The 25245-nt window shown below is 32.8% G+C and overlaps 1 protein-coding gene and 1 long non-coding RNA gene across 6 annotated transcripts in view; both read left to right on the top strand.

The window, feature by feature from the left end:
* Nucleotides 1-5168, top strand: part of LOC143243282 (sodium- and chloride-dependent GABA transporter 2-like) — an 85110-nt gene extending 79942 nt beyond the window's left edge. The window contains exon 3 of the mRNA XM_076487134.1: nucleotides 5061-5168. Within this exon, the coding sequence (XP_076343249.1) occupies nucleotides 5061-5168 (108 nt within the window). The remainder of the gene's footprint in view (nucleotides 1-5060) is intronic.
* Nucleotides 1369-16693, top strand: LOC143242536 (uncharacterized). Of its 5 annotated transcripts, none has more exons than XR_013022886.1 (4): nucleotides 1369-1429; nucleotides 5061-5375; nucleotides 5469-5549; nucleotides 15928-16693. It is a non-coding gene; the product is annotated as an uncharacterized LOC143242536 (long non-coding RNA). The 5 variants fall into 5 exon arrangements; XR_013022885.1 differs by lacking the exon at nucleotides 1369-1429 and adding an exon at nucleotides 1601-1828 and having other exon boundaries at nucleotides 5095-5375; XR_013022883.1 differs by lacking the exon at nucleotides 1369-1429 and adding an exon at nucleotides 1602-1828.
* Nucleotides 16694-25245: the final 8552 nt, after the last annotated feature.

Genomic DNA, 25245 nt, shown 5'->3' with positions numbered 1-25245 from the left:
TTAATAAACTGTTGTTATTTTACACCACTTGAGCGGCGTTTTGATTAATTACGCTTTGAATTGATTCTCTGGCTAAATTATTACGAGAAAGATGAGTTTCTACAGAAAATGGTAAATAATTAAACTCACTTACAAACCCAATGAATAGGTGAGAACTAGAGCACGTGAGTGAGTCTACCAATGATAGATTGGAATCGCACAACAAAATGAAAGTGCTTAAAGCTAGCTCTTTACTATCACACCTGGACAACATAGACTTCACCTGACAGATCGATGAATGAACCAACATTTATAAAAGTAATCAATTTTTAAAAAAACAACAACACATTTTACTGTTTAAACTTGTGTTGAATCTGTCGTTGTTTCACGTGGCTTGACGTCATTGACGCGTAAACTGCTCTACAACCTTCAATAACGAGGAAATAGACGGTGAAACTTTCACATTCCAAATCTTATTGTGTCGTGACTGACTTTAACATCTTGTATGTACGAGGTCTGTTCAAAAAATACGCGAACTGTTTGAATTGCGCGGCTCCAGTTGGTTCCAGGGGAATCCACTTGGTGTTGCTAGGTTCGCACAGATCAGCTGATTATGACGCCATTTCCCGATTGCAGATATTTTCTTTTGTGTATTAGCTACGCGGTCTTAAGTGAAGTGCGATTTTTTCGTTTGGCGGATTTCAGAATGAATGACCTGAAGGAGCAACGACTTGCTGTGAAATTTTGTGTTAAATTTGGAAAATCTGCGACTGAAACTTTTGCTATGCTTAACACGGCTTACGGTGATGTTGCTATGAATCGTACGGCATGTTTCAAGTGGCATGAACATTTTAAGGATGGTCGACAGTCCATTGAAGATGATGAGCGTCCTGGACGTCCTTCCACGTCAACTGACGACCCACACGTCGACAAAATCAACACCCTGGTGCAGGCAAATCAACGTCTGATTGTCAGGGAACTTGCTGAAGAGTGTGGGATATCAGTTGGATCTTGTTACGAGATTTTGACCGAAAAATTGAAGATGCACTGCGTTGCTGCGAAATTTGTGCCTCAGAACTCATGAGTTTTTGGCCAAACACTCGATCACTGTTCTTCCCCCCCTACTCACCTGACCTTGCTCCTTGCGATGTTTTCTTGTTCCCCAAACTCAAAAGACCCTTGAAAGGAAGAAGATTGAGACGTTTCCCGAGATTAAGGCAAATGCAACGAAGGAGCTGGAGGACAAAAGAAGCGTACCAGGACTGTTTCAACAAGTGGAAACACCGTTGGGATAAGTATGTGCGTTGGGGAGGAGAGTACTTTGAAGGGATCCCAGACCTGTAACTTCTAAATAAAGTGCATTTTGTTTTATGACGTCAGTCCGCGTATTTTGAACAGTCCTCGTACGACTGGATATTTCTGTCCTTCTTGGTAACCCTGCAGGTTCCACGTAAGTAAACTTTTTACTCTTTTACGAATTACTTAAATCTTATGTAATTGCATGCTTATTGGCACTATTAATTTTTTTATTACATGCTTATGTAATTGACACTTGGCGGTAATTTAAATATCAACACATAACAATATGTTTTTAATTGGGTTAAAGCAAATTAAGCGATGACCTCATTCGCCAAAATAAAGGTGCATATTAAAACGAAAATATTTTTAATAAATATAAAGTTATTTTGTACTTCTGGTTAAGTGTTAAGGTAACTTCGGTCATTAGGTTCATAAAACCAACATTACATGTAAACAATCAGGCATGTGTCTAAGCTTCTGAGAAATGTACAGTCAAAGGAAATCTTTGTGGCTGACGTTTGTACTTGTGAAACAGAAAAGCATGGAAGCTGTAAGTTTTTATGTTTGTGCATAGCACGTGTAATTGTTTAAATGTCTGTTAAAATTAACTTACTTTCCTTCCAACACTGATAGCATTAAAATATTAATATTCTTAGGTTTTCATATTTAGATAAAAATACATATCTAACTGAACTTTTGTATCATGCATTTATTCATATTTTTTTACTTTATGATATTCTGTATCCTAACACGATAAAAAAGACAATTTTTTTTCAAACTAGATAGGATGGAAACTTTTAATCTAATTAAGAAAGATGTATCATTTGTAACAACAAATAAAAACTAGTTTATCATTTATTGTAAGAAAAGAGCGATTTTAGTGTTAATTATTAACAGTAAGAAACGAAAGGATAAGAAGCCCATTCCCTTTTAGTCCTTCATATTTTGTTCCTGTAATCTGCCTTCAGTGATTCAATCGTATAAAAGGGATCAGGCTTTTATCCATTTTCTTTAGTGTCTCACTCATTGTTTTTCTGGTCTGTCTTCAGTAGTCCTATATGTCTGTGGACTCAAACCGATAATAAAACGGTTTCGTAATGACAAGAAACCCACTTGCAGTTAAAATGTACGAAAGTCTAAACGTTGTTCACCGCTTTATTTTGGTAAAAGTGTTATCACCATACCAGCCGTCCTGAAACTGGTTTTCGATACCCGTGATGGGCAGAGCATAAGCAAACAGTAATCTTATCATGTAAAAGTAATATGTTGTGAAACATTTCAATACACATCCTGAAGAAAATGACGTTAGATAAGTAAATATTTATTTTTTCTTACCGAATACATTCAAAGTAAACTTTTAGATTTTCCTTTATCCTTCTTTGAGGTTAATTAAGCAGAAATCACAAACTCAGAGTTAATGTTTTCAGAATCTAAATGTAAATAATAACACATGATATTGTTTATTCTCTAAGTGTTGGGATGTAAGCGTCTTTTCTAATCTAGCAATGTGAGAATTCAATGAAACACACTCTTCGTAAAAGATGTAATATTAAAAGTACGTTAGGCCTAACACAACGGCTCACGACCAATATATTTAATTAAATTCATGTTTTGCTGGCTTAGAAAAAGCGTTCAAAATTAAGCTGTCCTATATAGATAATATAATAAATATAAAATTAGATAATTATGCTGTCCTTATAACTGACTTAGAATTAAATAATTAAAATCTCCAAAGTTGTTGAAATACAACGAGGTTAGTTAATCAGTGATGTCGAGAAACCCACTTGTTGAGAAATTTATATGCACAAACGGCTCGTTTAGGTTGAGAAAATATTTTACATAGAAGAGCGAACAACGTTTCGACCTTCTTCGGTCATCGTCAGGTTCGCTCTGCTATGTAAAATATTTTCTCAACCCAAACAAGAGGTTAGTTAATCATATTTCTTGATTAAATTATCTACCACGTTGTTTAAAAACATTTATGTAAATTATTTCACGAATAAATAATCTTTTCAAAGTGTATCTTTATTGAAAGGTTTTAAATAATTCGTGTTTACTTTAAAATCTAATAAAAAACACCTTAAGTGGGAAAAAAGTGTGGCTAAAAATGGATTGAGCGTGCGAATTAAAGATATCAAATCAAATTTGGAGGCCAAACTTGTAGCTACATTTATGCCTTTGGTAATAATTTTACAGCTGGTATTCATTCATTAGTCAGTTTGGCCGCGTGTTATATTTTATGTATTTTGTTTTACTCACCATCACGCCCAAAGCTGAATGAAAATCGCAGAATGGCTGACTAATGAATGTATATTGGCTGTAAAATTGTTACTAATGTTTATTACAAGTTAATCCGCCATTGGTGACTCATTAGGTACTGACTGTAACATGCACTTGCATGGGACTTGTGGGACAGTTTAGTGTCAACTTGAATGTCTGGTCAGTTAACTATTTATTGCACAATAAAAACTTCTAGATAATTATTTGCTATGCTATTATGCATAAACCTACTTAACTGTTCATCTGATAGTTTTTGTATATAGACCATAATAGGGCACATTATTAGAGATGGAGCAATGGTAAATTAAAATATTAAAACTAATATAAATAGTTAGTGTTTTTCCCACTGTATACAGAAAACTTGCATACTGTCCTTATACTAATTTATGTAAGTGTTCAAGAAATGTAACACTTTCCTTTACCTCAGAGCAAAATATAACCCTGGAATTAATAAAGTTGATAACCATAAACCAAAACTTGTTCTTGTTAATAAAGTACCAAAACAGATGTGGAGAAACTGTAAGAGGCTTATAAATAATAGAAAAGCATTAGTATCAAAGTTGAATGTAGCTACCAAATGCTGGGTTTCACAACTTTACAGTGTGATGAAGTTTGCAAGGAAGGGAGTTTAAAAGAAGGAAAATCTCAGGTTTCAGACAATATATTTATGATTTTGTAAACTTCAAAAAATTGAGAATCTTAGGAATCTATAGATTTATTACTCAGTTTTATACACTGAATAACTGTATACACATATGCTGAAAACACTGCACAACAAAGTGTTTGCTTCCTGAACACTGTTGGGTGTTCCTTGTAGATTTTTGGATGCTGATCACAAAAATCACATCCAAATTTGCCCATCATGTACTGTTTCATCAAAATCTTCAATTTCACCAGAACATTGCTACAATGGAAAAACGATATCAGGGCAAGTGGAATCTGTCAATGCTTGCTGACTAGTGTTGAATACTCCAACGTGATGCACCAGACATTGAATACAAACAAAAATCAGGAGCAAAACACTTTTAATTATGTTGAACTTAATAGCGTATTAGAAACATAAATGCAGTTAAATACGTTATTGCCAGTAAACTGTCTATTTCTCAGAGTTCCTACGTGATGTAGCAAAACCAAAACTATATTTGTGCATTCCCACCAGGTACCTGTCACAATCAGCAAAAACTTTTCAGGAAGCAAAACTTTTCAAAAAGTTGTGCAGTGAAATTTAATAGTCTATACCTAACTGTATTCACATATGCTGAAAATTTAATAGTCTACCATCTTGATAGTTATTACAATGGAATAAAAATCAAATTATGGGCAAAAGTTTCAGTTTTTTGCTTACTCTTATCTGAAACAAATGGTTGTAAAAGATCAAAAGAACTTTTAATATCTCATCATATAAGATATTTTGGAGGAAAGTTTAAGGGGATATATTAAGTTTTTCAAAGCTTAATGTTATTTACCTCTTTCAGTTAACAGTTATTCTATTATTTTGACAGGTGACTTTTTCTCAAGTCCATTATCTGATTTTAGATGAAGTTGACAGAATGTTAGACATGGGTTTTGTGCCTGCTGTGAAAAAAAAATGGTGGACGATCCTTCCATGACAGTAAAATTGAAGCATCAGACTCTCATATTTAATACTACATTTTCTGAAGAAATATAGCGACAAGCAGCGGAGTTTCGTAAGCCAGATTATTTAATTTTAGCAGTTGGTGTTGTTGGCTCTGCTAATATGGATGTCAAACAGAATTTCTACCAAGTCCAGCAATATGAGAAGAGGCAGAAACTCATAGAAATATTAAACAATTCAGGTATTAGGAAAATTAGAAAATTAGGTATTAGCAATAACTTGTTATTGCTCAAATTGCTTTGAATTAATTTTTTAATATTGGAAATTATTGCAGTTTGCTACAAATGCAACAAAGAGAGACACATGAGTAGAGATTATCCAAAAAGTAGTGGATCAAGACTGAATGAAGAAAAAGGTAAATATAATGTTTTGAGAATTAACATTTTTCTAAAATAGAGGGATTAGTCAATGAAAAGTTGCCCATGATACATACAAATGAGTGTTACTGTGACAGATTTTGTTAGAGTTGGTAATTCTCTCTTGAAATCAAATGATTGCTTGTGCTTACTGTTTAACAATGTAAAACAAAAAGTGAAAAGGAATTTAAATATAAAAAATGTTTGCCTCTATATCTATTGGAAAAATACTTGGTCCAAAGGGAAAATTGGCCAAAGGTTACAGGTATTAAATAATATTCATGTGAGAGAACCAGAATAAAATATAGGTTTGCAGATGTTAACTTTAACTTCTTGCACACAGATAAATGGATGAAGCTGTGATGTAAGACAGCTAACAGAAGATTAACAACAAGCAACAGATAAAATGTTTCTACTGTTGATTTTAGACTTTTTGATAAATTCTCCTAGGTGTTTATTGGTATGCTGAAAATCAGAATGCTCAGAGAGACCTATTTATACAGACAAACCAAAATCTAGATGAAGTTCCAACATAAGTTATTAGACCAGGTTACCAAAAGATTGGCATTCATATGGACAATATGGCTTTGGAGATGATGGAATTTGTGTGCTTCCAGGGTCGAGCTGATTCTCACCTAAAAATCTTGTTTGGAGGAACTGTAATGGAGTATAACAACACTTGGAGGATGATGCATCCTCCATGCTCAGTATCTACATTCAAGCACTTGTACTCAAAATTACTACATTCTTTTCCTCTGAACCAAACAGTTAACTCTTCAGTTTTGTTGTATTGTGATGTACATTTAGTTGAAATATCTTTCGGTATGATTGCTTATGTGTTTTACAACTTACTCTCTATATCTCTTCTGTAATCAAGATGAACTTTTGTGGGTACAAGTTTAAATTTTAAACATGTTAGTTTTGTGTTTCAACAGCTGAAATTATTTTGAAATGGTTAAATACCTACCCCCTCCACTCTCTCTGTCTCGGTATATGTTTTACCCTGGAGGGTCAGGTTCTACTTGACCACTTCCTCCTCCCTGTATTTATATTGGTCTTACAGTAATATAATTTAGACTGAAAATTATTTTGGTCCTTTTCAGGGCAATTTCCATGTATTTTGGTACATTTATAGTTGTTATTTTGCCATAACAGCATAATGTCAAGTTTGTTGGTGGCACTTTATTTATTTTTTTAATTTTATTTTTTATTGTTATTATTTTTTATTAATTTATGCTATTTTTACTTATTTATTTTCATTTTTATGTTTAAAATATAAATTGACTGGGGAGAGATGTTTAGGACCAGCTTCATCACGTATGAGGTACCTATCTAGTTTGCATAGTAATTCATTTTTCATCCAGTTTTTATGAAAGTATGTTATTGTACTATGTAGGAGTCTATCTAGTATGGTTGGTGTGTTTGAGTATTTATGTATGAATTTTGATGATGTTGTTCTTGGAACTCTATCTATATGCTGTTGTAAGAAGTGTGTTTTGGATTGTTTGTAGTTTGGTTTTCATTATTTTATTGCTTACAGTTATCCATGCTGGAGCTGCACAATCTATTACTGGTCTAATATATGTTTTATAGATTTTTAGTATGTTATCTGTAGATGCTCCACTGTTTTTACCAGTTAGACTTCCAGCATAGTTAGTTCTTCACCAGACTTTATTCTTAATTTCGTTAATATGATTGATCCAAGTTAATTTAGAATCGTAAGTTAGACCTATAATTTTGCCGTTGAGGCAGTCTGAAGTAGTGTGCCATTCATATATAATTCTGGCAGTTGTTTTTTGTTTTGTCAATTTCGTAAAGACTACGAGTTGTGTTTTTGCTGTGTTCATTTTTATTTTTGACAGTATTCGCTTATTCTATTTAGTTGCGGTTGTATGTTAGTGGCTGCTACTATTGGTATTATAGCACTTTTCCAGACTGCCACATCATCTGCGAACTGTGAAGAGAATCCATGATTTGGATCCTTCAATGGTAAATTAAACGTTTACATACATGATGAAGAGTATAAGGCTAACTAACCCTCCCTGTGGGACACCAGCCTCTGGAGTAAAGTACACAGAAAAGGTATCCTCAACATTTATTCTTCACTTTCTATTTTCCAAGAAGTTGGACAGCCAGCAAATAATTCCACGCGGTAGTCCCATTTCAATCATTTGGAACCTTAAACCATCATGCCATACACTGTCAAATGCTTTCTCGATATCAAGGAAGCAAGCAACAGTACATTCTATATTGTTGAAGCTGTTTATTATAGTTTCACTTAATCTAATTAAATGATCTGTTGTTTGTCTAAATTTCCTAAATCAATTTTGTTCTTTTGGTAATTTTGATGTTATCTCCAAAAATGTGGAGAGTCTATTACTGATTATTCTTTCGAGAATTTTGCCAATACAGGTTAAAGGAAAAAATGTGTTGGTGAAACATACTGGCCTACTTTTTACAAATTAATATAAATCAAACATAATTATGTGAATCACACATACTTACATTACAATTTTCAATGCCTTTTGCTTTACGCCGCATCTTCAGTTGCTTCCTGATAGCACGAGCCATTTTAACCTAATGTCTGGAACAGAGTAAACTTAAAACTCAATAAATCACTAAATTAAAAACATACAAGTTTAATAAAAGTTTTGGTTTATCAAAACGTGAATATGTGGGTAAATAGATAACTAAGTGTACTTACGTTTAAATCCTACTCTCAAAACGGTTAGAAACGTTCTATTTTGCTAAGCAACCGAATAACAATATCTCAGAATAGAACGATGCTATAAGACATAGTATAAGTGTTGTAACCAATCAAATTTAGCTAGGAACAAGCGACACTTTACAAAACGAAAAGAAAAATGAATATATTTTCTAAACCTAACAAATGTTTAAGTAATCCCCTTTTAACACATTTTTCATAATTCTTACAACCACTTTATTTTTATTAATTTTGCCAAAATTAATTCAAATAAGGAGTTACATTACATGCAGTAAAACCTACATGACAAGTTTGTTGTTGTTTTTTTTAAATTTCGCACAAAGCTACACAATGGGCTATCTGTGCTCAGCCCAACACGGCTATCGAAACCCGGTTTTTAGCGTTGTAAGTCTACAGACATTCCGCTGAGCCACTGGGTAGCAAATGACAAGTAATTAGAAACATGAATCAGTAATGGCATGTTTAATTATATTTAGGCACGGCATGGCCAAGCGAGTTAAGGCATGCTACACGTAATCTGAGGGTCGCGGGTTCTCATCCCCGTCGCACCAAACATGCTCGCCCTTTCAGCTGTGGGAGCGTTATAATGTGACGGTGAATCCCCCTATTCATTGGTAAAAGAGTAGTCCAAGAATTGGCAGTAGGTGGTGATGACTAGCTGTCTTCTCTCTACTTTTACACTGCTAAATTAGGGTCGGCTAGCACAGATAGTCCTCGAGTAGCTTTGTGCGAAATTCAAAAACAAACAAACAATTATTTTTATGAGTTTTAACTACTTACGTCTAAATTCAGTGATTAATTAGTACCCAGTTTATGTTTTGATTTGCTGCTTTCTTGTTTTCTTAAAAATACAGGCCATCAGTGTGCGTATGTGTTTTCTTACAGTAAAGCCACATCGGACTATCTGCTGAGTTCATCGAGGGGAATCGAACCCATGATTTTAACGTTGTAAATCCGTAGACTTACCGCTGTACCAGTGGGAGACATTGGTTATGATAAAAGAAAATTAATTACCTAAACCTCATGTTCTATGCCTTTAGGGGCGGTTTGTTTGTTTTCGAATTTCGCACAAAGCTACTTAATGGGTATCTGCACTAGTCGTCCCTAATTTAGCAGTGTAAGACTAGAGGGAAGGCAGCTAGTCATCACCGCCAACTTTTAGCTACTCTTTACTAACGAATACTTGGATTGACCGTCATTATATAGCGCCCCACGACTGAAAGGGCAAGCATGTTTGGTGCGACGGGGAAGCGAACCCACGACCTTCAGATTACGAGTCGCATGCGTTAACCCATCTGCCGTGCCGGGCCCTATAGGGACGGAATGTATGTTGTTTACCTGATTTAAATTTTATTTTGTAGACTGTATTACTCATCATTAATTTAGGTGTTTGAACAGGTTGTTTTAAATGTTTCACTTGTGAATTTCTTTCACGAAACGCGAATTTCAGTGAAGCTAGAAAAAAAATTGATGAAAAGGTCTACTTTGTTTTATTACTCTAACAACATACCAGTTTCTATCATTAACGTTTCAGCACTAAACGTTTAGTCATACTTCACAATCGGTTAATGCTATTTTATTTTATTTGTCCACACCCTCTACACCCTCTCACATACAATAATAATAAAAGGTGTGATTTTAACTTGATATAAGTTAAGTTCAAAGCTACACAATGGGCTATCTACGCACTGCCCACCACGAGTTTCTAGCGTTGTAAGTCCGCAGACATTCTGTTGTGCCACCAGGAGGGCTTAAATGTGCGTGCTAGCTAATTTCATAATTTCCGAAATATCCAGTGATTTCAATACACCCCTTCTGAATGTCGGCATTTGCACATTAGAAAAAAAACAACTTATTTTTCTTGTCTAAAAATACTTTTCCACGCATTTTTCTTAAGATAATTTGAACATTTCGTATTTGGTCAAAGAATTATTGATGTTGATTAAATAACATTAAAATATTATAGGTGTTTTGGTTGTGTTGTGCACCACTTGGAGGGTGAGATACTATTTCTTCTTCTAGAACTCTTCTTCCATAACACTGTGCAATCTGCATTATTTTTGTTTATAAAATGTGCAAACATCCCACGCTGATTTTCAGTAAATCAAATAAATTGATAATTAAGTAATCAATATATGTGTTACTATCAAGATAAGGATTATTTTTCTTTGCTTGTTGATAAGCGCAAAGCTGCACAATTGGCAATCTGTTTTGTGCTCAACACAGGCGTCGAGGTCGCACCCGTGTTTGCACGTTGCAAATCCACTGACTTACCATGCTCTCCGCCGGGTGGCTTTCTTCATATTAAAGGAACACAGTTGTTTTTTAATCCCAAACTTTGTATATTAAAATGCTTTATACACGCAACATAACTGGATTGTTTATATAAATATTTATTTACTTATCAGTTACATGTCGCCACAGCACTACGTACATATTTCCAGAGGTGAAATATTTATAAAGTCTTTAGGTCATTTTAAACTTATTATTTTGTAACCAAGATTATTTGAGTGTGTGAATAATATTGTTCTCCTTGGCCAAATTTATGATTTTGACCAACTATTTAATGTTACAAATTTCTTTTATTTTCTTTGGGTTACTAGATGATGAATAAAGAAGAACTCAAAAGCTTATAAAATTGGAAACAATATTTTCTAGTACCTTAAACATTGTCATCTCCAAAATCTGGGCCCGGCATGGCCAGGTGGATAAGGCACTCGACTCTTAATCTGAGGAGTCGTGAGCTCGAATCCAGGTTATAATGTGACGGTCAATCCCACAATTTGTTGGTAAAAGAGTGGCCCAAGAGTTGGCGGTAATGACTAGCTATCTTCTCTCCAGTCTTACACTGCTAAATTAGGGACGGCTAGCGCAGATAGCTCTCGAGTATCTTTGCGCGCAATTCAAAACAATCCAAAATCTGGTGTTGGCTATCGATGATGTTTTTGCAGCTACAACTCTGAAGAAGAAAAAGAAATATTTTGAAAGCCACATGAATGACATACATATCAACGTTCATATTATAACTGAAAACAAAGAAAATGAAACAATGATGATTTTAGATTAAATAAATAGAAAAACAACAAAGTCGCACGCCTTAACACGCTTGGCCATGCCGGGCCCCTCAAGAAATAAATAAAAATAGTTTGTATTCCACTGTGATATGAATAAATTAAAAAAAAAAGAAAGATGTAAAAAGGTCATTAGAACATCCAGAAATAGCAACATCTAAAAATAGCTCAAAATCATTAAAAATCACCAAAAAAGACAAACATTTTACAATTCTCTACTTTTATATTGACTCTAAATCTTAAATTTTGCCTCTACTTGAGGGTAGTAGTAATACAGAAGGTGTTTCTCCTTTACCTGGATGTAGAAAAAAAAAAGAAATCTCTTCCATAACCCCCCCCCCCGCTAGTAGAGCAGTATGTCTACGGATTTGCAACGCTAAAATCAGGGGTTCGATTTCTCTCGGTGGGCTCAGTAGATCGCTCGATGTGGCTTTGCAATAATAAAACGCACACAACATGCATCTTTTCCCTACACTGCATTTCATGGTACAAAATCACTTCAGTTTGTCAAAATTTAATTCAAATATTGTGAAAATGTACAGAATTGTCAAAAGATAATATAACAAAAAGAAAAACCACAAAAAATAATAAGTATTATAAAATAGTCATGAATCATTAAAGTTTTTAACCCTCAAAAATGAAAATAACAGTCATTGCTACAAAATGCTAACGTACGTTAACATGAAATTACAAGTTCAATGAAACGATTTTTCTGATTATTTCAACAGTTATTCTCTTATAAACATCCGTAAGATGGGTTGTGATGACTAGCTGCCTTTCTTCTAGTCTTACACTGCTAAATTAGGGACGGCTAGCACAGATTAGCTCGACTAGCTTTGTGCGAAATTCAAAAACAAGCAAACAAAACCTGGGTTTAGTTCACGAAGTTTCGATTGTAACGGCATTTCATTAACATATATTTATTTTAATATGAACGTTTGTTTTAGTTAAGTATATATTAATATTTGGAAAAGCACGCCACTTCTTGTGTTAAATATGTATTGTGAAATTCTCATCTGTTATATAAATTTGTAGAAGATTCTAGAGTAAAGAATCATCAATTGAAGATATGTGTATTTAAGTTCTAGTGACTGCCAGTATTGTTGCCAACTGAAATTTCTAGAACCTTGTCTAATGATTATAAAAGATAGTCAGCACAGATAGCCCATTGCGCAACTATATACTTAATTACAAAGAAATAAACCTTTTGTTTTATATATATCAAGAATAAGATAAACACTAAAGTACAGCAAGAATCATGGTATTACTGGAATAATTCCTGTATTTGTTTTTTGTCTCCTGTGATACATATAACATTAAAGTTGGATATCTGAGCCATATAAAGCTTTGTTTGATATCATTGTAACAATGAAAATGTAGTTTGTTGTTGATTGTTTTTCACAGAATTTTTCAATCCAAAAGCTGGATTTGGCTGAGACAAAATGAATCAATACATACCCATATGTGGCCTTAATTTGATTTTTACAAACACTACTCTCATTAGTCATTACTCGCAGGAACAATTTCTGTATTATAGATGCTTGTCCTTTTTTCTGCTCCCTCAGTGGGGCAGTGATACATCCACATACCTCATAATGCTAGAAACCAGGTTTTGATACCCACAGTGAGCAGAGCACAGATAGCCCATCATGTGGCTTTATGCTTAAATTTAAACATATCCTTTCTTCCTAAGTTATTTTGACTTAAACTTTAAATTTGGTAAAATAATGTATAGCATTAGATTCTGATGGGGACAGTGAAGATGAGTTATTTGAAACCAAAAGCATGTAAACAAAATTCAGCAGTACTGAAATAAATTTTGTATGTCTTACCTCTGGTATATGTGACCTAATACTTCAGTATTAGGTTGTGCTTCTCAAGGATTAAAAACAAAACTGTTGACTGGACAGCTGCACATATATCGTAAAGTTGCATTTTATACAATATTTAAACATCTATTGCATATGATCACAAAACTTCATTCAGATTTAATGTGAAATAAACTTTTGTTTTTACAAGACAAATCATAGCTGGTTAATTTAGAAATGTGTAACTAGAGGTCTTACAAACCTAATTGGATATGTTGTTTCAAATACTTTACTAGGTTTATGTGATTGTCAGATTGATTCATGTGGTAAAATGACAAGTAAGTGATTTGATTTTTGTTTACAAAGCCTAATTCATACTGAAAGTTGTCCAGGATAGCTCAATATGCATCTAAAAATATGTACAACCCCATAGCTTTGGGGGAAGAGGGCTAGGTGGCTTTTAAAACTCCAGCTAATATATATATTTCAGTGAAATGTTCACTGAAAACTCACCCATGTTTATCCTCGGTTTATTTTTCCAAAACTGTTCTCTTATAAGCTTTTGTGTGTACATGGAAACTACATGGTACAATTTATAAAATGTAAATCATACTAAACATACCGTACTAGCCCAAACATAAGTTGTTGTTTTTGCTGAAAGCATATAAGAACTAAACTTTCCTTAATTGTTGTCTGCTGTCTGAGGCACCTTTTGAGCACATTATCAATGGGCTCTTGTTAGGTCTTTAACGTTATTTTTCATGTTGAAACATGCTCATGTTACTGTTGGTCTCAGTTGCAGAGAAATGCATTACATTGTTTATGATGTCTATGTTTAAGATTGTATTGATTAAAATTGATCATGGAGGAAGCATCCATTAGGTTTGTGATATCCATAGTTTGTTGTTTCCATGTGTTTGTAGGTGTGAAAGAAGTTTTCATAATTAACTATAGTTCAACTTAAATATAGTTATCAATAGATCTTTTTAAAATCCAGGTTTAGTCACAGGTGGTGTACCCAAGTCACTAACTGAAAGTGATCTGATTGTTTTATATGCTACTGAAAATGTTCAACATTTTAAATTAGAAGTCTCATTAGTTATTGTATCCACTATATTTTGTTTGATAAGAAACATTTCAGTGTTTGTTCCTTTCAATTTTTCAGGGAATATTTTGGACTTAAGATAGTCTTGTACTTTGCTTGACTTGGATTTTACACCTGTATGTTGATTCCAGCTTCAGTAGTAGGAGTGTTGTGTTTTCTGTATGGGTGCTTCACCTTGTTGGGTGATGCTCACAGGTATGAATAAGGGGGAGAAAATGATAGTTATCAATATCTACTAGTGTTACTGTCACGAATGCCACCTAGTTGATGTATGTAGCATTTGTTAAAGAATATTGTACATTAATGCGTGATCCACCTAAGATTATTACACATGTTACCCTTATCAATGATGGAGTTATTTCTCCCCACTGGGAGCGCAAACATGAATATTTTCCTCACAGTAACTAAACTAACAATATCTTTACAGCTGACTCGCCACATCTCACTCTTGACTAAAATTGAGCAACTCATTTGAAAGTTAGGTCTACCTGTATTGTGGTGTAGTATCGTTCATATATCAGTGGGAACTAACGATCCATCTCTCTGATAGTTTCTCGTAAAGACAGAGGAGCTGTAGAGTAACCCTATTAATAAAAGTGATGAAAAACTGCCAAGATATTCACTGAAATTAATAAAGATGGCATTCTTACTTATAAAAACAATTTGAATATTATGCCATTAGGTATCAGCCATAATTTTCTATGGTTTACCTTATATTTGTAAAGGAGTTTCATTACGACCTATTGTTTTCTACAATGGAGCTTTCAGCCATACTTTACTGGGCTTTAGTTGAATTTTTAAAATGTTCACTATCATTGAATTTATATAAATAAATGTCAGTATGTGTCTGTTTCTCATATGTCTCCACGTTTCTTGTTCAATTAACACCAAAGCTAACACGGTGATATAGCTCTGTTTGTTATTCGTCTACAAACCATTAACTAGATAATCAGACCAACTCTTGCAATTTCATCTTTCACAAATGCTAATAGTTATACACTACATTATTTATACCCAATAGAAAATTAAAGTTTCAATCTGTCAAGCGATCTGGTTTGTTGTTTTCTTTATGCAGTTTTGTCTATTTTATCATTTGGTTTCAAATTTTTTTGATGGAAATTACTGATTACACAGTAATCACACAGGTGAGCTTAGCTGATTTCCTTAACGTATATTATCACATTTATAGAACAGTGTTTTCTGTGTATTATTATTCTCTGTTCTTAGTTGTACTATTTAATTACATAAAACATTATTAATTGTAATAATTTCGTAAATAGAAAAGTGAGCTTAAGTTTCATGACAGTTTACAGCAAAAAAAGAGAAGACCCAGGAGAATATTATATTCTTTATTTTTCATATGTGTGTTTTATTTATTATTTATATCACTGAGTAAAATGTACAAAATGTAACTTATGAGATAAGGTAAAGTAATTCTTTTTAGTTTGGTATGCTTTTGAGCAGCCCATGGGTTATTTAATTTTGGGTTTTGGTTTCAGTTTCGGATCTCTTGTAAAAACAATCTTGTGAGGGATGTCAACATATTTAACTTGATTATTATTTTTAGTTTCATGTACAATAAGATTATGTTCGCTTTGGCAACATTTTAATTGACACATGAGTGTTGATTTCGGAGCTCTCCCAGTAATAAATTTGTTTCGGTTTCAGCATTTTCAATAACAATAAAAACGTGTCTCTGGTGATGTTCTGATTTACTGCCAAGTCTTACAGTGATACTTTTATCAGCATTGTAGACAAGTCTAGTAGAGGGAGGCCTGATGTTGCTTGACATATCCCTCTGGATACATTCATCGTCTTTTATTTCTTTTGAAGCTGGTGTTTCTGCCTGAAGATTTCATTATAATTAGTGATTAATCATCAATCGAAAAAATGTTTTAATAACAATAATAAGTTAATAAACATTTTAAAAATATATAATTTATTCTTTATGTAGCAGTCGTTTTACTATAATATGAGTAAAACCAAATAAATGTTTGTATGAAAATTGTAAGTTATGAAATTGGTTTCAGGTGTCTGATAAACGTTTTCTCAAAACTACGAAATATATCTCAAGTATTGTCCCAAATAGTGAGAAAGGTAATATAGAGCAGATAATAGCTTTAAATAATGTTTTACATTTATATTGTTTGTTCACAAATATTAACTTGCTAAAACAAGATAAAACTACTGTTATAAATAAATGTCAATTGTTCTCCTCATTTCATTGTTATATAAATTAAGCATGAAAAGTTATGTAATCTGATCTACAAATGACTATAAAGAGGAAGAGTTTTCAAACTGTCTTATCATAGTTGTAACACTGTAGTAAATCACGGAGTTTATAGTTCTTTAAAATATTCAATAATCTTAGTAAAGTCCAAAAGAAGACAGCTGGATATTTCACTAAATGTCTGTCAGACCAATGAAAGTTGACTGACTATAAAACAAACACTGATGCAAAATGTCTCAAAGTGTTATTAACAAGATATGGTGGAATCACGTGTAACAAAATGGTACAAATACACTGTTACTGGACTGAAAAGAATAAAGTCCACATTTAAGTAAGTTACCGTCATCTAACGATTCGCTACAATTATGTGATAACTGTTAAAAACAGAATCAGATGTTCGTAGTTACAACAGAACTTCATTTCAGTGTATGTACGGTTAAAAACACAAGAGGTTTGGTAATACTACTGAGACAAGGTATATTTTAGTTATAGTAAGACACAAAATAACTCACTTTTATATCAGTGGTGGAAATATGTGTGATAATGAAAAATCACGAATGGACACTCTGACCTTTATGTTTTCCAGATGTCATTAAGACGATACATAATATGCTGTCATATATGTTAACGTTTGGTTCTGACTTCAGCTGAATGGATGATAATTGTCTTCCCACGTGTAATAATATTGAAGAAGAGATGATTGATCAGCTTAACTAGGGTACAGAATTATCAGACCTCAATAGTATCGAACATGTATCGGTCTCTTTTGGAAGAATTACATGTATTTAAATGACTGAACATTAAGGATTCTCTGAATGCATCTTTTTCAGTAGTTGTGGATGCCTCAGGATCTTAACAACACTGATTGTAAGCATGCAACATCGATATGATATTGGTCACACAGTTTGACACAGTATACATTACATTAAAGTGAAATAATAATCAGTGATGTCGAGAAACCCACTTGTTGAGAAATTTATATGCAAAAACGGCTCGTTTGGGTTGAGAAAATATTTTACATAGAAGAGCGAACAACGTTTCGACCTTCTTCGGTCTTCGTCAGGTTCACAAAGAAAGAGGTAACTGACCGGAAGCTGACCACATGTTTGAAAGGGGTTGTGTAACTGTGTGTCGAAATGTAGAGGGCGGTATTAGATGTTTGAATATATAATTTTATTTATTTTATTATATTAATATAGGTATAAAGGCGTTCCTTTATATTGGTTTATTTTGGGTTATGTTGTTGTATAAGTAAGGCTTCTTTAATTTTGCGTTTGTTTATGTTTGTTTCTTTATTTAGTATTTGAGTGTTTTCTATGGTTATGTTGTGTTTATTTGACTTGCAGTGTTCGAAAACGTGTGAAGGTGACTTTTTATGTTCTTTGAATCTGGTTTCCATTTTTCTACTTGTTTCTCCAACATAGAAGTCGTGGCAGTTATCACATTGTATTTTATAAATAATGTTGGTGTGGTGTTTGTCAGTGTAGTTTTTACATAGTATAGACCTCAGTTTTGTGCCGGGTTTTTGAATAAATTTGGTATTAACTGGAATGTCATATTTTGTTACTAATTTTTGCCAAATGTTGGTTATTTGTTTGCTGATGTCAGGAATATATGGTATACAGCAGTATATGGTTTCGTGGTTTTTTTGATTCGTGAGCTGTATTTACTTTAGTTGGTTGATTTTGCTTTCTGTGTAGGTGTGTGCTTATAATGTTTTCTACGGTTTGTGGAGGAAACTTATTGATGTTGATGAAGTATTGTTTTATTTTGTCTAATTCATCGTTAATTTTATCTGGTGAGCATAGTTTTATGGTTGTGTTTATTTGGTTTCTTAGTATGTTGAGTTTTTGTTTTGTTTCATGTGCTGAGTCCCAAGGAATGTATAGTCCAGTATGGGTGATTTTTCGGTGGATTTCTGTTTTGAATTGTGTGTCAGTACACTGACAAACACCACACCAACATTATTTATAAAATACAATGTGATAACTGCCACGACTTCTATATTGGAGAAACAAGTAGAAAAATGGAAACCAGGTTCAAAGAACATAAAAAGTCACCTTCACACGTTTTCGAACACTGCAAGTCAAATAAACACAACATAACCATAGAAAACACTCAAATACTAAATAAAGAAACAAACATAAACAAACGCAAAATTAAAGAAGCCTTACTTATACAACAACTTAAACCCAAAATAAACCAATATAAAGGAACGCCTTTATACCTATATTAATATAATAAAATAAATAAAATTATATATCCAAACATCTAATACCGCCTTCTACATTTCGACACACAGTTACACAACCCCTTTCAAACATGTGGTCAGCTTCCGGTCAGTTACCTCTTTCTTTGTGAACCTGACGATGACCGAAGAAGGTCGAAACGTTGTTCGCTCTTCTATGTAAAATATTTTCTCAACCCAAACGAGCCGTTTTTGCATATAAATTAAAGTGAAATGTTTTTAACTCTAAAAATGTGAATTCATTTCTACTAAATATTAATCGTAAACGTAAGATAAATGAAAAATTAATTGAATTTTGAACCAGATACAGATAATAAGATGTCAGATATTCACAGAAATTAAATATGAGAATGGTTGTAATTATTTTATAACAATAATTTTGTATTAGCATTAATAATGTACTATTAATTCCATTATTTTTCAGTTGCTCAGTGCAATATATATATATGTGTAGGTGTAAATAAACTTGTATGAAGTGAAAGTTTAATATAAAGAGCAGATCCTTGTTATTAATGGTTATATACTGATGCTGTATAATACTGAGTACTATAAAGAAAAAGAATTTTAAATCTACAAACCGTTGTCAGTAAATCAGAGTTTAATGTCTCTTTAGGTTTGTCATCATTCACGATTATCCTAGCGCATTTCTTTGGTTTAGTTTTATCAGAACCTGAAGCAGGCTTTCTCATGTTTTCCGCTCTTTCTGTTTTCCTTTCTATTGTGTACTTTTCATTTATTGTATGGGTGTTTATGTGTATGTGTTTTCTTATAGCAAAGCCACATAAGGATATCTGCTGGGCCCACTGAGGGAATCGAACCCCTAATTTTACCTTTGTAAATCCGTAGACTTACCGCTGTACAAGCGGGTCGTTTTTTGTCTGCAAGATGGTTGGTTGTGTCAGTTTTTGCTTTAACATCATATTATTTTCTCTTTTATTAAACTTATTTGTCGGGGCCTTTTCATAATCAGGGATCATTGAAACAGCTTCTAAAATATCTAACTCACTAGGGTGATCTTTTCAGTTACAAGCGCCTGGTCTTCTAGCATTGAATAGGCAAAACTCCACAAGACCCGAGGACGCGGTTTTCAGGGCTTTCCATTCGCCCCGGGCTTTTTCATTTCAGTATCTCTGATTGGTGGAGAAAATCGTCGAGAATGGAAAAGACATTCGGGATAGTTTTATGGACTGTCAGAATCTGTTGTGGGATTTCTCGAACTTGTCTCTTAATTCTTTAAAATAAGGTGGTCTGTAAGCTCTGTATTTCTTAAATGGTTTCTTTTTTTTTTCTTTGTTTCTTCCTAAAACATCAAGAATCATGATAAGTTGATTTTAAATACCATTATATAGAAAATTTATACAGGGCAAAACTTATAACTGGTTTATATCAATTTAATGGATATCAGCTAAAATAATACGTCTTCAATCAACATTTCTAGTTAAATATCCAAATTTTAAACAAACTAATTGGCTCCATGATTGATTTTAATGAGTAAAATGGGGGAATGTTTATCTTATATATAGCAAAATATTTACAACTTTAATGATTTGGGGGATAGTATGTGGAAAATATCACATTCCTCTTGTACTAATGAGAACAAAATGTAAACAATTATTTATAAGTTATATTAAAAATATGAGAATGTCAAAAGCAATAAAGAACAGAAGAAATTGAAATGAAAAGGATTTCGGTATTTACAGCTTTACGTTTGAGGATGTTAAATTGCGTGATGCATATTTAAGTTAGCTTATTGTAAATATCGAGAAAATTGTGAGGCAATAAGTTTCCTCCATGTTTATTTGTTTGTTTTTTATCAGAAAGCTACAAAATGGGCTATCTGTGTGTACTCGCCACAAGTATTAAAAGCAGTTTTAGAGTAATGAGCACTCGGTCTTACTACTGAGTTCCAATAGTGGTTCTTAATCTATGACTGCTTTTTCATTTCAATATTCTAACATTCAAGGTTTGTCTGGAAGCCGTTTGGCTTCGAGATGGCGCTGCAACATTTATCAACATCGAGAATATAGATTTGAATTAAAACGCAAGAGGAAGAAGAACACGACAATAATGAAGCTTCATAAAAAATGAAATGAAACATTTTTAAACTTTCTGTGGACCGTAAAAGAATCCAATACTTTCTAGCTAACATAAATGCAAATTCGTTAACCCAAAATAAACCAATATAAAGGAACGCCATTATACCTATATTAATATAATATAATAAAATTATATATTGAGACATATAACACCGTCCTCTACATTCCGACACTCAGTTACACAACCCTTTCTAAACATGTGGTCAGCTTCCGGTCAGTTACCTCTTTCTTTGTGAACCTGACGATGACCGAAGAAGGTCGAAACGTTGTTCGCTCTTCTATGTAAAATATTTTCTCAACCCAAACGAGCCGTTTTTGCATATATATATCTTTCCAAATGTTAAAACAGTAGAAAATGTGTAATTTTTCCACTTTTGTTGTCTATACATTTCATCATATACTTTCAGTTTATAGACAAACAACAATATCAGGTTATAACATTTGTTGTTAAGAGACATGACACAAAGTGATCGTTGTTATACAGGGAAGCTGTACACCAAACTTGGTTAAGATTCATCCGTAGCTGTGTAACTTGTGCATTTACTGTGGAAACGCATGACGCATAAACAGGGTCAAGTGAGTATACAAATTTCATGCATGTTTGGAAATGGCTGCAGAGATAAAGAAGAAACCTGTATTTTATATAGATATATACAACGTTTCCAGAAGGTAGGTATCATTAGGTGTCCATTCAAACCGTCTACAATTTCCATCCAAAAGTGATACCGTGCCATCAAATTGAAACTTTATTTTAAGGTGGAAGATTAGAGAGTAAAGTTTATAACCTTAACACATTATATTTATAACGGAGTCTAACCTTCACGAAGAACACAAGCATAAAAATGTATAGAAAGTAAGTTAACATACATGATTGAAGATAAATTACATTATTCTTATGTCTGTTTATTTGAAATTAAGCATAGTGATCTATCTGTGCTTTACCCACCACGGCTAACGACACCCGGTTTCTAGCTTTATAAGTCCTCAGACCTACCGCTTTGCCACTACAAGGCTCTTGCTGGGAAAGAGAATAATATGATGACATTTTCTATCATTACATTACTTACTTGAGGCAGTTGAACATACCGCACTTTCCTTGGTCTATTTTTCATAATATTGTGTGGTTTTCTATTGTATTTTAAATGTTTATTTGATTTTACTATTGAGTTTTGTGGTTTTAATGTATTTTTCTCGACGATCACCTCATCTTTTTTCCCCCTTTCTGACTGGCAGCACCATTTCAAACTTATAAGACTACAGAAGAAAACCACCAATAAATAACATAAGTGATTTAATTTAACTATAATTTATACATCAGTGTTATTTCAATTAAAAATAGAATATAATTATAATCTAGAAATAATAATATTTAGCAACCAGAGGCACAGGGCTTCCTCAACATGTTGAATGGCAGTAATTAAACAGAAATAAAATGTTATAACATAACAGGGATAATTTAATAAATATTATACTTGCTAATAAATTCCACTTTTAATTAAATATCGTATTAAAATAAATACGATAATCATTAATTAAAAAATAACTTCTTTGAATGAAAATGCCTTTTGTATTTATCTCAAGTGTTTTCCAATTACTCTAATTGTAAAAGTTTAGGTTTCCAAATTTTTTAACACGTTTCAACTTCAAGTATTTGTAATAACACACAGTACCTTATTGTATTTACATATAAAACTGGTTAAACAATAACATACTTACAAGAACTTGTAATATTGAAAAAACTGCTCCACAATTTAAGTTTTAAATGATGATCCACACATAAATTAGTTTATTATAAATTAATGATGCTAATTTCACCTTATTATTTCTTTTTACTGCAAGTGTTTGTAACCATTATTTATTATTCCAGTTAATGAACATTTTGGATTTCTCAGCCACTTGAAATTTATCATCAAGAATGTACACAAATGGTTCAACTATTATTATCTTAGAAATTATATTAAGATCTATTTAACTAAACATAAGAAAATAATATTTTTTCTTGCCTTAAACAAGTTATCAAAAGTATTATTCCTGCTGCACCAATCATGAGGGGAATGGGATGATCTAATATTGATGTTACTGAAATGGAAAAATACAAGTTAAAAGAAAATGAATTTAGAGCAGTTTGTTTTTTGTTCTGTGATAATATTGAAGGAGATTATGTTTCATACATTATACCTACGGTTAAGAGAACCATATAATGACAGCGTTCTGAGTTACTAGAATCAAATTTCCATTCAGTATTCAAACAGAGATACACATACACATCGATAAAACAGTACAGGTGACGAAGTGTGAAGTATCAGTATGGCTTTACTTCTCCAGTGATAATACCAGTAAATATATTTATTTATCACATTTTAAAATTTATTTTATCTCTTGTTTTTGTACTTTATAATAACCAAATATACTGACTGTGTTTTCACATTAAAATAGTATGATAATTTTATGTAACATGTGACTAAACACCTTTATTTCAGATATATTTATAACAAGACAAAAGACAAGAGTAACGATTTCTCAGACTTTCAAAGATGCATGATTGTCGATACTGACTTGCTTACAATTTGTAAACTGAATACTGTTTATCTGATAGACTACTCATAGAAATCTATAATTAGTGTTTACAAGAACTAAAAACCAAAGAGAACACCTTGAAAAACTATCGGAAACAATTCAAAGTGAATAAACGTTTTTTTTTTAAAGTTGCTACGGGTGGTGAAATGGTAAGAGATGTATTCTTCATGATAGAAAATAATGACCAGTAACATTTTTCCGTCACGACATCTTGTCACCAGCCTTTCTAAACATACTGTCTCATGTTGAAAATAAGCGTTGAATAACATCATTTGTATAGTAACTAACTTTTGTTTGGAGAAGGACTGAATGATGAGACATTCACTTCTGGTTCACATGGATCTAAAAAACGTCCGTATATGTAAATAGTGTTAACTTTGACAATTAATAATAAAATGCAGGATGAAATATATAATTAATAATTGACTGCTTAGTTTGTTCAAAACAGTGTTTCCTTTTTCGATTTATTTTAAAATTAGAAGTCACAAATACTGGTCACAACACAGATTAAATCTCATCGCGTATCCATCAGGACATTCGTCGAAGTCTTTGTCTGGTTGTTCGAATGCTAAAATAAAGAATAATATAATTCATAGTTCAAGTATTGTTGACATCAGGAAAACTACTTTGTACTGTTTGTTTGGAATTTAACATAAACCTAAACAATGAGCTATCTGTGCTCTGCCCACCACACATATTGAGACCCGGTTTTAGCACTGGAAGTCTACCGACATATCGCTGTACCACGGGAGTATGTTTTGAACTGATATAACATTAATGTTATTATACCAAACTTCTACAAGTCGATAAACTACGTTTTATTAAATAGATAAAGAGCAAGATAAACTATCAACTACATTTGTTAAACTTTGTTTATTCCTAACAGAATTTTCGATTTATGAGCTTTCCTGAAGAAAAGTAGTTAATAATTTATTATGGCCCTAAAATATATTTTTTTGGTATTGTAAGTCACCATAGGTTTCAACTCAATATATTTTCATTATTAACGATATGTAAGGATTTACAGTGCTAAAATCTAGGGTTCGATCTCCCTAGGGTAGACACGAGGATTTCTCGTTGTTGCTTTCCTATAAGAAAAACACACATTTTCATAATAAGAAAAAACATAACGTGACTGCAAATCTTGGAAAGACGATATTCCAAAAATATTAAAATTATTTACGAACTCCTGAGTTTATTATCTTTACAGAAGAGAGAGTAAACAGGTCCCGGCATGGCCAGGTGTTTAAACTTGTTTAGCAAAATTTTAAATGTTTTCACACTTGAGAAGGGTAAACAATCTTCTAGAAGTTTTCTTTTTCTTTCTGTTTTCAGTCACTTCCTTATCAATTGATGTACATTGTAATATATACACAAATTTTGTTCAGTATTCTTTTTTTTTTTTTTTGCAAATAGTTCAGGATAGCCAGGTGTTTGAGGCACTCGACTCGTAATCTGATGGTCACGGGTTCGATTCCTCGTCCCACCAAACATTCTCGCCCTTTCAGTCGTGGGGTCGTTATAATGTAAATGCGGTGGGTGATGATGACTACCTGCCTTCCTTCTAGCCTTACATTGCTAAATTAGGGACGGCTAGCGCAGATGGGCCACGTGTAGCTTTGTACGAAATTCAAAACAAACAAATGTAAGTGAACCAACTACAGAATACATTCAAAACATACAGATCCAGATATGAATGCTTATTTTACAACAAAGTAACAAATTATACACTAAACAACAAAGAACAATTAGGACCAATTGTCCCAACAAGTATATCTGAAACAAATACAAGACTCATCACAAATTACAAAGACACGATCCTAATGAAAGAAATA

Source organism: Tachypleus tridentatus, unplaced genomic scaffold (genome assembly GCF_004210375.1).
Source record: "Tachypleus tridentatus isolate NWPU-2018 unplaced genomic scaffold, ASM421037v1 Hic_cluster_2, whole genome shotgun sequence".
NCBI lineage: Eukaryota > Metazoa > Arthropoda > Merostomata > Xiphosura > Limulidae > Tachypleus > Tachypleus tridentatus.
Note: the sequence above shows the minus strand (reverse complement) of the source record. Positions and strands in the feature narration are given on the sequence as shown.